The sequence below is a fragment of the Cavia porcellus genome, unplaced genomic scaffold, assembly GCF_034190915.1.
Source record: "Cavia porcellus strain 051 isolate PalLab524CR breed Dunkin Hartley unplaced genomic scaffold, mCavPor4.1 scaffold_4, whole genome shotgun sequence".
In the NCBI taxonomy this organism is placed as follows: Eukaryota; Metazoa; Chordata; class Mammalia; order Rodentia; family Caviidae; genus Cavia; species Cavia porcellus.
In genome coordinates, this window is record NW_026947487.1 from 53,735,780 (window position 1) to 53,752,373 (window position 16,594).

Below are 16,594 nucleotides of genomic sequence, written 5' to 3' on the forward strand. Positions count from 1 at the left end.
CCGGGCGAGCGCACCTGGGAGCCCGGGGTCGGCCAGGCGCGCGGGACAAAGAGGCCTCGCGGGGCGCGGGGCACTGGGCGCGGGCACGACGAGCCGGCCGGGACTCACCTTGGCGGCGGCCCGACTGCGTTCCTCGTGGAGCAGAAGGGCGACGGGCAGCAGCAGCAGCCAGAGGCCAAGCCGGGGCCCCATGGCGGCGTGCGCAGGGCGGCGGGGTGCGGAGGGCGGCGCGGGGACCTTGGAGCCGGGGAGTGTGGCGCACCGTCCCGGGCGCGGCGGCTCCTAGCGGAGACCTGAGCGCGGCGGGCCGAGCTCCCCAATTTGTTGGCGCTGCCCCCTCCCCTCGGCAGTGCGCGGGCGGCGTCTCAAAGGGGAGGACCCTGCGAGGCGGGTAAGAGGCGGCGGGAGCGCGCAGCTCGCAATTGCGGCGGCCGCGGCCAGTCAGGACGCCGGGCTCCGCGCTGCGCCAGTCGTGTGCGACCGATTTCTGCGCCCCGCGATCGCCTGCGCCCCGCGATCGCCTGCGCCCCGCGATCGCAAAACCGGGCCTAGTTTCGCAGAGGGGACGCCCGGGTCCCTGAGGCCGCGCCAGCCTGTGTCCCCGGCGCGCGCCCTGGGAGTGGCCGATGAGCGCAGGCGGCCGCGCCTGACGCCCACCGAGGTGAGAGTGACCCCAGGTCTGGGGGAGCCGGGACCGGGAATCGCGCTCACCTAGCCGGGCCTACGGGCAGGCGCCCTTTCTACCCGCGGCAGGACAGGCCTGTGTCTGGGCACCTCTGAGGAACCTGGGCGCACCCCGGGCGGCAGCCTGGCTGCAGCGGGTCCCTACTCCCTGTTAACCCGCTTTGTCTCGGCCGCAGGACTAGGAGGGAGCGAGCCGCGCCGACTTCGCCCGCAGACTCGCCATGGGCCCGGTGCTGCGCAGGTAAGCGACCCCGCCTCCCCCCACGCGCAACTTTCGGTAGTGGGCGAGCGCGGTCTGCCCGTTCACGTCCTCTCCTCCTCCCTCCTCCACACAGGTGGCTGCTGCTGGGCGCCGTGACAGCGGGGCTCTTGGCCCACAGCGTCTTGGCGGTAAGTCCCGCGCCACGCTCTGGGATGCGCGCCCGCGACGGTGGGGACGCGTGGGGCCATCGGAATGTGCGCCCGCGAGGATGGGTGTGTGTGTGTCTCACGTCCCGTGCACCGCAGGCATCGGCACTCGGGCGGGAGCTAATCATGAAAAACAGCCTGGGGCAGCCTTTCCCTAGGTTCCTGGAGCGGAGCTCCGGGTGGAAGTTGGGGTAGAAAGTCAGGCACTTGGCGGGAGACGTTGGGGAAAGCGGGGACAAGAGCGCGGACTCCACTGCGGAGTGGAAGCAGCGCCTGCGGCGCAGGACTTCTCGGTATTGAAATTTGAGGCTCTGAGGGAATGGGCGGGGCGAGAAGGCGGAGAACTGGATTTAACCTCTACTGCTGCCGGGGAGGAGGAGACCGGTCCAGCCCTGGTCCAGCTGCGGTTGCGGGGCGCTAGCCCGTGGCCCTGTGTTCTGCGCACAGCCCCCCAGGCGGCCTTGCCAGTGTTGCCAAGGCCTTGCAGATGGCAGGCCTGGTCTTGTTTAAAGCGCGACCGCACCGCGGTTGCACTCTGGTCTCCGTGGCTGGGTCTCTTCAGGAAGCTGAGGCGCAGGGAGGAGGGTGTCCCCACCCTGGCCTGTTTGGGGTGCCCACCTGCCTGCCAGAATCTGGTCTGTGCTGCCGCCAGCGCTCTAGCTGAGGTCCCAGTGGGAATTAGCCTAGACCCTAGGATTTCACCAGGATTCAGAAATATGCTTTCATTTTATTTGTAAATGTGTGATTTTCACACTATCTTGTCCTAAAATAAGAATAGCAAGGACCCCAGATGCTGGGCGTGGAGAAATCCACATCTCCTGGGGACCAGCTGCCTTAGTCGGGGCTTCAAGGCACAGAGGCAGGGGAGCTCAAAGACTTTGACCACCAGCCAGGGTGTTCTTCCCGCTGCCTGTCTCCTTGCACAGCCAGGACCTACAGAGAGCAGCACCCAGAGACTGCACCAACCCAGTGTGCCTGTCCTGTAGCAGATGGACCCAGATTTAGGGACCACGGCAGCCACACATGCAGACAGCGGAAGTCCCCAGAAAACACCAGGCAGTGTTGGAGTGAGTGTTGCTCACTTCCACTCCCCAGCCCACACCCTCGTTGAACCAGTCAGTGCCTGAGAATGGGGAGCCCAGAAGTCGTGGGGGCCGGCTTCCTATTGGAAGACCAATGTTCAGAACATGACTGTGCCTGTACAGGATGATCTGAGCCTCAGTTTCCACACTTCACAGGAGCTGCTGCCCACATCTTGTCTCAGGGACCAGTACTCTGCTGTGCAGAATGAGGTGCCGGCCTCTCCCACTCTGCAGACCTGGGCTCCCTCTCTGCCCCTGACCGCCAGGAGCATTTGCTGCCTAGCAGAGTCCCCCAAAGTGCAGCCTTTGGGCCCCCAGGATAGTACCTCCTAGAAGGGCTCCGTACTGATTCAGACCTCTGCTTTCCCACCTTGGTGCTCCCATGGACCTTCTGGAAGCCCACATTCCCACGTCACGCAGAAGTTTGGGGGCCACTGAATTGAGAAGTAAATGGAGTCATGTGCCGATTCGTTTCATGACTGGGCTTTAAGATTTCAAGTCTACAGAAAATGATATGTAAATATTCTGCTTGTGATATATTAATATGCACAGTTCATTCAAAAGACATGCAGTTTGTCATGCTCAGCAGTGCAGTAATTAACTTCTGCTAACTTCTCCCTGACCTCTGGCTCTGTGGCTTCTCCCCATGAAACTGTCCCCCCATCCTGAACTGTATTCACTGAATTGTTCTTCCCTATGAAAGTTCAGGGATTCTGTCTTGTTGCCGACTTGTCAGGGCTCTTTCCAGAACTGCATTAGTTCAGTCAAAAAGGAGCCTGGGGGTGTCCATGGGACAATGTGCGGAAGCAGTTGAGCATGGTCAGTGAAAAGTGATTATTTAGTGTTTCCCTGTGCACTCATATATAAAGCCTGCTGGGAAAGTGCTCCCATTTCACAGATGTAGGAGTACAGGCTCCAAGTGTCAGCAGTGTACTGCCTGCGATCCTGTTCTGTAAGTGGCCCACCATTGCGGAGTGGCCTCCAGGTGCCCAGCCAGCTCCCAAGTTTCGCTCTGAGTTTCCATCTCTTACTCCCCTGAGGGTGGGAGCTTTCTCCTTGGTCTTGACCTTGGACTAACAGTGAGGCCCACAGTGGTCTTAGAAAGGGCATTGCCCACTGCTGTGGATCAGAGAGCAGGGCGTGGAGGAAATAGGGGGCTCTGGGGCAGCTCAGAGCACAGCATGGGCGCAGGGCCTCCCCAACTGCAATGTGGCCGCAGGCATGGACACACACAAGGCTAAGGAGCAGAGCACAGGAGACCTGTCCTGAGTGGCAGAGGGCAGAGGGCGCCTGTCCCGCACTGCCCCAAGGCAGTTGTGGCTGCTGGCTGCCGCAGGCACTGCCCATCCTGAGCTGTGCAGTGATGGGGCGTTTGGAGCAGCACCCCTCACTGGCTGCAGGGCTAGCAGTGGGAGGGTACTCCTGAAGCGCATTGGGGTGTCCCGTATAACTCAGGCACTGGGTGGTGTCCCCCAGTCTGCTGAAGGGGAGCTCCTGACCTTCACAGAGGGCCTGCTCCCTGACCTTCACAGACTTGGAAGCCCCAGCTGTGGGGAGCTTGAAGCATTGTTGCTTATCTCAGGAGGCCTTGAGGGCCTGGGGCCTAGTCCTGCTGATTCTGGAGGAAGAAAATTCCAGAGAACAAAGGGCTTTCCTGACATCAGATAGCAGCTGGGCAGCCACCCCATGACCTCAGCTAGGGGACCAGGCTGTCGGCAGGGAGGTCCCCAAAGCACCTTGCACCATGGGGCCCTAGGGGCCATAGGTGTGACTTCCACATGGCCTTCCAGGACTCCAACCTCAAAACTCGCCTGCCTGCTACAGTGCCCCCTTTGCCTTTGGTCTGTTTAGGGGGTGCGTGGGGGACAGGGGTGCATGAGAGACAGGGGTGGCACTTACCCACTACCCATTGTACAAAGTCTGGGTCCCCAGAAGGGATCCCCAGGTCCCTCCTGTGTGAGAGGAGCACCAAGCACACTCAGCCCTAGGGTCGAGGAAGGGAGTTCTCCCTGGGTGGCCGGACCTCTTAACCCCAATAAATAAAAACAAGAGACATCAGCCACTGCCCATGCTGGCAGTGGGCAGAAAGGGGGACAGGAAGATGGGCTCTGGCACCGTCCAGGGATAGATTTAAACCCAGAGAGAGAAAAACTGTGGGATCCAAGAGAACATTCTAGATCAGAAACAAAGCAAAGGTTTTGCTGAAAGATTCAGAAGCCAGCAGAAAACTCTGAAATGGGCCGCTTGCTTCTTGTTGCTGGGTTGGAGTTGGGTCAAGTTTGGAGTTAATTGGGCTTGAGACCCTCCCCAGCTCAGGGCCGGGAACTGCATGTGGTCTTGCTCAGCCTGGCTGTTGACTGAATGTGGACCCCAGGGTGTGTAGTGGGGCGGCAGGGCAGTTGGGGAGCTGTACGGCACTGATGCCCTGCGGAGTGGCTTTCAGGTGGTAACCTCTGGGAGCCCAGGCCAACCCCAAGACCCAGGCTGGCCCTGCACAGTGAGGGCCTTGGTGTGCGCTGGGTCTCAGGTGCCCATGAGATGAGGACACTGCCAGGGCAGGTGGGCAGCCAGTACATGGCAAGGGCTCCACTCTTAGTGGACACCTCTGCGGCCCGGGAATTAAGCAGCACTTAGCTGCATCGGTGGCCACCTCTGGGCTCTCCTCTTCGGCAGCCGCTCCCTTGGGCTCAGAGTCTGCCCTGACCTCCCCCACTCCCCACGCTGGGTCTTTGGTTGTGCTGTGATTGACCGCGGAAGGAGGAGGAGGTGGCTGTTCCTCCTGGGGGATCCTTGGGCTCCCTCAGTCTGTGCTTGTCCTCAGGGAGTGGCTTTAGAAGAACAAGTCGAGCAGGGCCTCCCCAGTGGCCTCCAGGTTGCCCGAGGGGTCCTCTCTCCAGGAGCCAGCCCTGACTGGCCCTAGGATGTGCTGTGCCATACACGAGGCTGCTGGCAAAGCCTCGAGCTCATTGGTAAACCCCTCCCAGAAGTGGAGGTGCCCAGTGTTGAGCGGGTCCTGGGGCAGGAGCCACATAGCAGGGAACCTGGCTGCTCCCGAGGTCCACAGCCTGCCGTGCCGTGCTCGGTCCTTGGCGTTGACGGTAGGGCGTCACGCTCCTTGTATGTGGGTAAAGGGAACCCACGCCAGCTTCACAACTTCCCCAGCAGCATCAATTTCTTTTTCTGATAACAATAACTTTAAAATGGTCCCTTGAGGTCAGCATAGCCCCCCCACCCCACCCCGGCGGTGTCTGGCAGACAGGACGGGAGGCTAAGACAGAGATCTGGTGTTACTGAGCATGGCGCCTGTATGCTCTGGTCCTGTCTCCTGGTGGGCAGCACCCCAGCCTCTGGGTCTCCAGGGAAGGGTCTGCGTGTGCCCAGGACTTCCCTGATGCCACTCCCCAGGCAGCTGCACCATGGAGTCCAAGGATGGGGATGTGCGGCCCCACCCTACTCAGGAGGTCACTGAGAGCCAGTGATGTCACTCTGGGCTCCCAGAAAGTTGCTGATGGTGGCACATGCCCAGGGGCCGGGAAGGTGGAAGTCCTTCATGTGACCTTGGTAACAGAGCAGCAGGTGGAAGGGCTCCCCGAGCTCTGGATGCCACTCTAAACTCATCAGATCCAAAGAAAGGACAGTGTCTCCCCTCAGCAGCTTAGGTGAGACCCTGGGTCGGCCATGGGCAGCCTGTACTGGCTCTGGACAGATGTACCTGGTGTCCCCAGCGTACCTGATGGCTTTGGGAAGAACCTACACATCTGCTCACAAAAGTATTCCATACTGAGTCGGGAAAGTAGAGTTGGAGAAAGTTTGTGTTTTATCCTTGGAGCTGGGAGGGAAAATGTCTCAGGGGGACTGTTCGTGTGACAGTGTGGCTTCCAGAGGACAGAAGACTCAGCCTGGAGCCTCAAGGGTGCCTGCCGGTGCTGGGAGAACTGTGTCCTCCGTCCGTGCCCTGCACGGCTCAGGCCACCTCATCTCCACATGGCCATGGCCTCTGCTGTGAGCAGGACTGAGGAAGGGCAGAAACAGAGATTGCCCCTGGCTGGAGGGTGTCACCTGGCACTTGTGCCTGCCGCTGCCCTGCCACTGGTATCCAGAAGTAGGAAGCAGGATAGAGCTGCCTCCACACCGCCCTGTCCATGTCCCTGGCCTCAGAACCTGGGGGACCACGCCAGCCATCCTGCCCCCTTGGAGAAGCTCGTGGCACAGGTCAGGGTGCCGGGCCCACCTCTCAGGGCCAGCTGACATGGAGACCCCAAGTGTCCCTCTAGTCACTGACAGCTGTGAATTGTTGTGAGCTGTCCAGCCTCCAATCGTCCTCCACAACCCTGTGGCCACTAAAGTGGGTCATCACCCGGCATCTGTCTCTGTGCCTAGAAATCTACCCGGGCTGGCCAAGGGGCTGTGCTCCCAGACGGCCCCAGGAGATCTGCACAGTGGGACAGTGCAGTCGTGGACAGTGCTCTAGTCTTTCCTCTGGATGAGAAATACAGATAAAAATTTCTTATTATTTTATTTTCCAAATTAAATGCCATCCACTGACATGACTGTGGGTGATGGGAGGGGGGCCTGAGTCTGCCTGCGTGATTTGCATTTTTTCGTAGGGATTGTTGGTCCCCACCCAGGGAGTTCCCGTTTGCTCCTTTGGCTCAGCTCCGTGATCCCCCACGTGGGAATCAGGGAGGAATTTGTGTTTCTAAATTGCATAGACTGATTATCCAGTACCTGGTAGGGGTTACAAGCATTGTGTCCACACCAAGCCCCCAGACAGCGTGGGCTGACGGGTCCCGGGAAGTGGAGGGCAGCTTCAGCTGAACTTGGGCCCCATAGCCGTTCAAAGGCTCTGACTTGCCGGGCACAGAAGAGCAGTGCTGATCACCACGTGTGCACCGCTGCTCCCACCACACCAGGAAGAGGAACTGGACGCTCAGAGTGCACCAGCGCCTTGGGGCCTGCGGGCTGGACCCTTCGGCCTGGTGCTCACCCTGAGGACTTGGCCAGGGGACAGGGAGTCCCCAAAGGATGCCCTGGAGCCACACGAGAAAGTGACCCTGGGGGAGCAGCATGGCTTCCCGCCCTCGGGCAGCTGAGGTCCCCTGGAGCCAGCACTCAGTGGGCAACCAAAGTAGCACAGTCTGGCGGTGAGTGGCTCCCAGGAGCCGCACTCTGCAAAGCCCAGACCTGGGTGCTCCCAAGGCCTTGTCACTGCCCAGCCAGGGCCGTGAGTCTCTAGTGGGCAGTGTGCATACGGTCACATGTGGCCCCCATGCCGACGTGTGCCAGGAATTGTGGCTTGGGCAGGTTTGAGGTTGTAGTGCAAGCCTGAAAGGGGGATCTCTCAAACCCCGGCTGTGATGTCACTCAGCAGGGTGACTCTGTGGGACAGTGTGGGCTTGTGCTCTGTCACGGACTGGAACACAACTGTTCCTCCTGTGCCTGTAGATACATAATTAAAAACATGTAAAATCCGTGTAAAGTAGAAGTGCGCCACCCTACATGTGCACACGTACCTGCATACTTACACATGTACACACCACACACATGCTTGCACGTGCCATGCACACACCATGTGCACACCTGCACACGCACACCCTGGACCCAGCGAAGCTCCTCACCCTTCCCCAGTGGGCAGGGCACAGTGGGCAGGACTGGGAACCCAGGGCATGCATTCTTTGAGGAATCGGGAGCTGGGTCAGCAGAACTGGTGCCAGGAGCCCCTGCCCACCCTGCTTTAGCCCCGTATGGTGGCCCAGCTGGAAGGCAGAGGCCAGGTCAGCAGATACAGCGCGGCTCTAGGCTCCAGGCTCAGGGCTGAGCAGTGCCACTGGCGTAGGCATGGAGGAGCCAGTGGCCTCAAGGGACGGATCCCAGGACAGGGGCCGCTGTGGGGGGGGGGGCCACAGCTGCACTCCCCTCCCTTCCTGCATGCTGTTTTGCCAAGGTGGGCTGTGCGGGGCAAGCAGCTGTGAAGTACTGAGGGGACAGTGTCAAACGAGGCCACGAAGGTTGCTCCTGCTCTCTGGGTGTCCTTGTGATTCATCACCAAAACTGATGTGTGCCCCGTCCTGTGCATCTGTCTTCTGGGGCCTCATGGCTGGAAGACAGGACAAGGCCCGGGCGCTGGGAGTTTTGCGGGTGCTGAGCATGGTGTCCAATTGCTCGGTGTGCGCATTGGACCTCTGCATCAATCACCCCAGTTTGCGGGTAGTGGGGAGCCTGCAGAGGCCGAGGTGGGGACCACATGCATCCTGCTGGCCCTGTGCCAGGTGTGGCCTGGCCCCTCCTCAGCAGTTCAAGGCCCCAAGTGGTGACTGGGGAGATGTCGGTAAGCAGGTCAGCAACCTCTGCATGACGGGGCCAGGCTACTTGGGTTTAAAAGGTTTTGTTATTATTTTATCTTTGGCTTTGGTTTTTAATAACCATGGTTCTTCATCCTCAAGAAATAAACAAGACACTGCAGAGAGGGAAGTCCGAGGGTTCCCAGGGAGGCACTGTCTGCAGGCTCAGGCAGGGCCACGGGCAGGAGGGCCCATTGAGCTCTCATGGCCCTGCCAGGTGGTGCTGAGCCACTGAGCCCTGTGCTCAGGGTGCCCACGTCAGCACACTGACTCCTCCACATCTCTAGGGCATCATCTCTACTCCTCGAAGTGTGAGAAACAGCAGTGAAGGGAAACATCTTCACTTTAATTCAAGTTAAGATGTAACTAGATTACTTGAAAAGACATAAACCAAGAACACTGTCTGAATGACCATGAAACCCAAGTGTAATTTAACAAAGCAAGGACACGAGGTTTGGATTTGCCAACAGGATAGCTGGCCAGCCCATGGGTGCACTGCTGTCACCCAGTCATTCAGGAGGCTGAGGCATGAAGTCCCCATAAACCTGAGTCTGGCCTGGGATACCAAGTAAGTTCAAGGCCAGCCTGAACCACATAGCTGGACCCTGTCTCATAAAACAAACAAACAAAAGGAAAACGGGGGAAGCAGCAGCGATGTAGAACCCGCTTTCTGAAAAGAGCGGAAAAGCTCTCCCTGCCCCGCTTCCTATGGGAACCTCACTGCTAGGATGCCAAGTGGCTTTTTCCGCAGTCCCCAGGGGCTGAGCAGCTGCCAGGTGATAGCTGAGGGGCGGCTCCGGGAGGAAAGGCTCCTTCCCTTGATTCCTTACTTGGTGACAGAGGCCGAGCCTGGTTAAGCCAGGACGAGCGCCTTTCCTGCCGAAGCCCCTTCCTTCCCGGCCGACCTCGCCTCCTCCGAGACAGCCCGGCTCAGACAGGATTTCCTCGCTTAGTCACCCATTGTCCAGCCTTGCCTGCCCCTGCAAACAGGACCAAGGCCTGGGGCTTTCTGCTCCTGGCTTGGGACCCTCACACCAGCCCGCAGACCCGCATCCCGTGCACCTTCCAGTGCCAGGACACCGGAGCACAGGTGGTGACAGCCCGTGGCTGTCTTTCTGCCTCTGCTGCCTGAAGGTTCAGGACACTGCCATGGTCTCCTGCAACCAGGACCTGGCAGAAGTCACCTAGCCAGGCATGGTGGTGTACACCTATAGTCTAGTGCAGAACTGCTGTGAGTTCAAGGCCAGCATGGGCTCCATAGTGAGTTTCTGGGCTGCTTGGCCTATGTATGGAGAACTCATTTCAAACAGAAAAGTCCTCCCTACCCTGACACAAGGTCTCCTCTGACACTGCAGCCCACTATGCCATCCTTGGGTAATCCAATCATTGGGCCCTGCAGGAACCCTGTGGTGCACTTCACCCTTCCCTGAGCTAGGTTGCAGTTGTGGGTGATTTCTTAGCTGTCCAAGAGCAGTTTGTTTTCTGCAGCTCACCTGATGGAATTTCATGTTCTAGAAGCAAATGAGTTATTTCACTCTGGAGGGGAAGGAAGTTAAATTAGTCATGCTGGCTCTTGGGGTTTTTTTAAGTCCAAAATTCTTTACTTGAGGAAATACAAGCAACAAGAAAGGGCTGAAGCCTATGTTGAATTCAAGGGTAAGAGCAGGCTCGGCGACGCTGGGGCTTCACTGCCCCTTGAGTAGAGTTCAGCTCCACAACTGTCTGCTTCTGGCTAGTATAAAACGAAAGAGAAAAGGCAAAGCAAAGGCTCCACAGAAGATGAGTGCATTTACCAGGGACAGCCAGGAAGATGGGTGGATGGATGGCACATGATTGGTGGATGGATGACTGGTGGATGAGGGATAGGTGGGTAGGCAGGTGGATAGAAGGTTGGATGGGTGACGAGTAGTGGATGGGTGGATAGATGGAGGGATGATGGATGGGGAGATGGGTGGATAGATGAGTGGGTGGATGGATGGATGGGTGGGCGGATGGGTGGATGGATGGATGGGTGAGTGGATGGATGAGTGGATAGGTGAGTGAGTGGAAGGATGGATGGATAGGTGGATAGATGGATAGATAGGTGGATGGATGGACAGATAGGTGGATGGATGGGTGGATGGATGGATAGGTGGATGGATGGATGGATGGATGCATGCATGCATGGATGGATAGATGGATAGGTGGATGGATGGATGGATGGATGGATAGGTGGATGGATGGATGGATGGATGGATGGATGGATGGATGGATAGGTAGATGGATGCATGGGTGGATGGATGGATAGGTAGATGGATGGGTGGGTGGAAAGATGAATGGGTGGATGGATAGATAGGTGAGTGGGTGGATGGGTAGATGGATGGGTGGGTAGAAGGACGGATGAATGGATAATGGATGGCAGATTATTGGTGGATGATGAATGAATGGGTGGATGGATGGACAGATGGATGGATGGTAGATGATTGGTGGATGATGAATGGGTAGATGGATGGATGGATAATGGATGATAAATGATTGGTGGATGATGAATGAATGGGTGGATGGGTAGACAGATGGATGATTGACGGATGGATAATGGATGGATGGGTAACTGGGTAGATAATGGATAGAATTCACCAGTTTTTAAAATTGCCCTTTCTGCTAGTCACAGCATCTTTCAAAGAAATCTCTTCCCCTGCACTTGTGGCTCTTTTGGATTGTGGGTGATGGCTGGGCTGTTTGCTGGCCAGTGCTGCCCCCTCCTCAGGGTCCCCCTTCCTCCTTGGGCTCCACGGTCTCAAGTGCTGAGGAGTAAACTGACTGAGAGGCCAGCTTTGTGATCCCTCTCATTTAAACAGTCACCTGAGAGCTTCATTCCTTTTGTGTGTTAAAATCAGTAAAAAGCAAGCTCCTGGCCCGTGACTCACACACTGCCCCTCACGCAGCCTGTCATGTCTGCTCTCGAGACGGTGACCTCAGCAGCACCTTCAGTTTTGTCCGTGTCTGCTGTGCCAGCCCAGCTCCATTCTGTACACATTTCACATCCTTTCTAATTGTCACAAAACACACCTTACCAGCCGGGTGTGGTGGCGCATGCCTGTTGTCCCAGCCCTTGTCCAGCTTCCTTCCTTTCCCTTCCTTTTTAAAGGCTGTATGATATTCTATGCTGTCTGAAGTTGGTAGTTTGGGGTTTAGTTTTGCCTTTGGCTGAGAAGCTGCACAAACTTGTAGCTGGCCTGCGGGACCCAGGAGTTCGGTGGAAGTCTGCTGGCAGGGAGAGCTGACATTTCTCAGCGTCCAGGGCTTGTGGAGGATCTTTGGGACTCTGCACAGGTCTCTATCAGTAGGAGACCACCTCAGGAATGGAGAGGAGCCCCGAGGGCAGCCACCGCTTGAGGTGGCCCCAGGTGCCTCCCCCGGGTGGCCCTGTAGTTTGCTGTCCTGTTTCTAAGCCAGCCGCGTCCAGCAGGACTCGTTCCTGTGCAGTTGCGAGGCCCGGGGCTCTGTCTTGACCAGAGAAGGCCGCAGGGTGACCGCGAGATGGGGTGGCCTTGCACTGCGGCCCGGGCGCTGCCCATCCTGTGGGCAGCAGAGGGAGGACACGACCAGACCCCGGGCGCAGGCGCCCACCCAGCCGGTCCCGCGCCACCCGACCCAGGAGGAGGAGGAGGCCAGGGCGGGCAGCAGAGCTCCTCGCGCGGAGCGCGTGCTCCGCGCCAGGGCGGCTCAGGCCTCACAATGCGGCTAAGCCTGCTGAAGGCCGCACTCCCGGCCCGTTCCGCTCGGCTGGAGCGGCCCCGTGGCCAGCGCGCTCATGCGCAGTCACCCGGATGAAGAATGTGCTTCCGCTGCAAGACGGGAGCCAAACTATTCCGGCTCCGAGCGCGCGTTTTTCTCCTTGAGCTCCAGACCTGAAGCGATGCGGGCGCTCAGCCAGCGCCGCCCTCTGGGCTGCACGGAGCTGGGTTTTCTTTTGGCCTCGGGGTTTGGCTAGGGCCTCCTTCGTGCACCTGGCCCTGCAGCCTAGCAGCCAGCAGCCTAGCAGCCAGCAGCACGAGGAGGGTGGAGCTGGGCCATACCCTCCCGAGCCCTATCCTGGGCTGGCTTTGGGGCAGCCGAGGAAGACGCCTTTCTGAGAAGTTGCTTCTTCCCCCGCACCACCGTCCCTGGCAAAGCAAGAGGTCCGAGCTCACAGAGGAGGTGATGCCTCCTTCCCCTCATGCTCAAAAAGCAGGCTGGACTCTGTGCTGGGCCCTTGATGGAGGCAGAAAGAGTGGAGAGGGCTGGCATGGTGCAGCTCTGGTGTTCACATGAGGTTTATTATATAGGTCTGGGCAGGGCCCAACACTGCATTTCTGATTCTCCCCGTGGTCATGGGGGTGGCACTGTCGTGGAGACACTGTGTGGGCAGGAAGCCCAGAGATATCTCAGCAGAGCTTTCAATCAGGGATTCCAGTTCCCCTTGGCTGGTGACTTCCTGGATGTCTTCAGAGACTATCACTCTTCTAAGCCCTTAGGAGAAACCAGCCCTAGACACTTGCTTACAAGAAGGCTCTAGAGACCCTGGCTGCAACCCAGTGTGGTGGCATAGGACAATAATCCCAGAGCTGTGAGAGGCTGAGTCAGAAGGATCCCAAGGTCAAGCCTAGCTTGGGCAAACTAGCATGACTGTCTCAGAGTAAAAAATAAGTGGGCAGAGAGTAGAACTTGGCACAGAGGCCCTGTATCAATCCCAGGACTGCGAAAGAAGGGTTTTCCGCCTGGTCACACTCGCTGTCCCTGCAGACCCAGCCCCAAGAGGGAGGGGCATGCGGCCTACCGTAGGGGAACATGAGTATCCCCGCAGACGGGGGTCTCCTTGCAGGAGCGGCCAGACCCATTGCCACAGGGCCGTGAGTGCCGGGAACAGAAAGTGGGGATTGGAGTCCCTAGCAGATCGGCCCTCTCTGTGCCCTCTCCTCCTCCACTGGAGCAGCAGCTACGTGTCAGGCCGTGGGGCCCTGTTTGCCTTAGGGACAGGCTGGCCATTGCTGGCCACCAAAACGGCTATCTGGACAGTTCCCAGAGGATGCCGTGTACCAGAGATGACAGCAGAGCTGAAATGGCCCCTGCGTCCCATGGCTGCACCCGATGGACACTGTCTTGAGGCTGAGCCATCCCAAACCTGGAGGGGGCCCTGGGTGGGAAGGATGGGGTCATCAGAAACCTGCACCCTGCACCTGCTTGGCCTCATGCCCACATCGCTCCTATGGCCTCGCTTAGGGAGGATGTGTCCTGTGCCCTAGCCTCTCACCACCTCCGTCACCAGTGCCCAGGAATATCCAGCTCCCAAGGCCCAAGGCCAGGTGCTCGTTAGAGAACCCCAGGCATTTCTGGGGCTTCGGTTCTGCCCCACTTTGGTCCTGGAGTTTGGGGTCCACCTGCGTTCACAGCTGCAGGGCTGTGAACTCAGCCAGGCTGTGGAGCAGAATCACTCTCCCAGGTGCCAGCCACTGCCCCTTCCTCTGTGCCCAGTGTCTGCTGAACTTCAGCCTACGGTGGCTCTGTCACTCTCCCAGCAGCTGCATCCCTGCCTCCCTGCTTCAGAGCACAGAGCAGGGCCAGGCCTCTGGAGCCTCTTGGGTCTGATCCATCCATGACTTCAATACGTGGGTTTGCTCTGGGCCCGTCCCCCACCTTGGTCCAGCCATCTCTCCAGTGGTCCTCGCTCGGTTGGGTCATAGCCAGCAAGTCCCTGTGTCTGTCCTTGGGCAGTGGATCTGTGCCCCACGCTGGGGCAGCACAGTTTTTGCTCTCGTGATGCCCAAACATCCTCGAAGCTCACAGGAGTTGGGTGGCAGCACAGGGGCAAGACACTGTGGTTGTGGGTGACCAGAGTCGAGATGGAGCACACACCTTTCCCATCATGCACACTCAGCTCCCCAGAAGTGTGCGCCACGTCCACCATGTGGTATGTCTAGTCTCAGCCTCAGAAACCGCCGCCCAGGTCCCCTACAAGCTCTTCAGCCAGGCTCAGCCTGTGCCCTGGTGCTCATGGTCACTGCTCGGCCTGTCCTCAAGGGCTCCGGCCAGTATCATGATGGCCACGTGGCTGCTTCTCTGAGACTGCCTACCTACCCCCCAGCTGGCTGTGTCCTCCCCTGGCCAGTCTTCTCTTGACTTTCAAGTGCCACTATTGCCTGTTGGAAACCATGTCCTCACCAGCCCAGTCCCAGGGCCACATGCACTCTGCCCCTGAGGTGTCACAGAGGCCAGCACAGGGTGTGCATCACTGTGGCTTCTGTGGTCTTCCCCATTGCATCCAGCGTGGGTCTCCTTGGCAGTGAGGACCAGGGATGGGTGCTGGCGAGAGAGCACGGACGCCGCGGCTGCAGGTACCCACTCAGTGTTGGTGTGAATGAGGAATCGGTGCCGAGGTGTCTGCGAAGCACTCCATCCCGGGGGCCTCAGCCCAGGGTTCTGTCCTGGGGGCCTCAGCACAGGCCTCTCTGGCTGCGACCCTGGAGCCCCTGACCCCCCGACCCATGAGCCCCGCCATGCCTCTTTGGCCAGTCAGTCGTGGAGCACAGTGGAGAGCATCAGTAACTTGACTGTGTGTTGGTTGAGTTCCCGAGGTGATCGGAGACCCCTCCACAGGCTGGAATAACCATTTCCTGATGGTTTATAGACTGAGCAGAGCTGTATTTTCATCCTCTCCGTGATTGTTGAGCAATGGATAGAATGAACAACAAGGTTGGAGTCCCCTGCTGTCACTCATGCATGTAGATTAATAGGAGCGATTTTGTCTTCATGCAATCGAGGCAGGGAGTTGAGTTAATGGTCTGAAACGTTTATCAGGGGTGTCTGTAACTTGTTGAGGGAAGCCAGTCTCTCAGGCAAGGACGGTATGGCTGTCACTGACTGGGTAACCTGTGTGTGACTATCCTGAAAAGCCCATCTGGAGGTCGTGGGACCCCTGGGCTGTGCAGAAGTCAGTAAAACTGCTCTTTTCGGAATCCTCCAATTGGGATTTTTTTTTTTTTTTTCCGTTCTGTGAAGTCTTCCCATGACTAAGGAAAATCAGGGAAACTGCTCACCCCAGCCTGGCATTTTTGCAGTGACACCCCAGGCTCCCCTCGGTGCCAACGGGTGCAAGTGTGGCACCCTGGAGACTGAGCACCTCCTTTTCTTACTGGCTTTGACAAAACATGGAATAAAACACAGGATTTGAGAAGAAATTGCAGTTGCAGAGGGATCCGGCAGAGCACGGTCCATCCCGAGCACGGCCCACCAAGGCCTTCTCTGCGGAGGGCACATCCTGGATATGAACTCCTGGAAGCTGTGCTGACCCAGGCTTCTGATGCTGAGGGACAGAGGTGTGTGTAGGAGCAACCTGGGTGGCTCCACTGAAATGGAGAACAACCCTTTCGGCATTAGTTAAACTGAACTCTGCCTCCGTGTAGTGATAGGTGCAGAGCTGGCTGAGCTATTTCCTTCTCCCTCCCATTGGCTCTAAGCAATGCAATTTGCTGAGGTACTAATACAGTGATCCTTGAGGCCAGCTGACAGCTTCCTGTTCTCTATGAAAGGGTTGAGCACAGCGAGATGGCAGAGCCACATAACTCCACAAATAGCAGCTTGGTTCGAACCACAAGATGAGAGGCTATGACTTCCCAGGATGCAAAAGTTTACGTATCAGAAACTGAAGCAGCAGCCTGGTAAACTCATTCATATGCGACCCAAGCGAGTGATGCAGATGGGTCTTTGTGCATAACCTTCTCTGTGCTTACCACAGAGGTGCCTGCTCTCTGCCTGGCCAGCTCGGCTCACCTTGCTCACATAATTCCTACCACTCTTCCTCCCTTCTTCACAAGATAATATATTCTGGGTGAGGCCTTGGAGTAGAGCTCTTGTTCTGTGCATCCTCACCTGGACCAGACTCATGACCCTTGGCTGCCCATACCTTTGAATATGTCCTAGTCTCTTTATCCTCTCTGGGGGTTGCACTGGAGGTGGTAGATCGGAATTAACTCACTGGGATCCCAATACGGTTTCAGTGGGAATACAAGTATAAAATTTCTCGAGCCATGGGAGGATGGGGACAAGGGGTTACAGTATTTG

The 16,594-nt window shown here is 57.9% G+C and overlaps 2 protein-coding genes across 3 annotated transcripts in view; one reads left to right on the top strand and one right to left on the bottom strand.

Moving 5' to 3' along the window:
- The window catches only part of Col4a1 (collagen type IV alpha 1 chain), a 103,850-nt gene extending 103,506 nt beyond the window's left edge, over positions 1-344 (bottom strand). Inside the window, exon 1 of one of the 2 annotated variants that reach the window (XR_010046894.1) lies at positions 109-344. Coding sequence is in view for 1 of the 2 variants with exons in the window: in XM_003477582.5 (XP_003477630.2) it covers positions 109-192 (84 nt within the window). In the remaining variant the exon portion in view is untranslated. The remainder of the gene's footprint in view (positions 1-108) is intronic. The other variant, XM_003477582.5, reaches the window with a different exon arrangement.
- A 145-nt stretch (positions 345-489) lies between these two features.
- The window catches only part of Col4a2 (collagen type IV alpha 2 chain), a 116,877-nt gene continuing 100,772 nt past the window's right edge, over positions 490-16,594 (top strand). Inside the window, exons 1-3 of the mRNA XM_063247028.1 lie at positions 490-661; positions 861-925; positions 1,020-1,074. Coding sequence (XP_063103098.1) covers positions 906-925; positions 1,020-1,074 — 75 coding nt within the window. The 5' untranslated portion in view covers positions 490-661; positions 861-905. The remainder of the gene's footprint in view (positions 662-860; positions 926-1,019; positions 1,075-16,594) is intronic.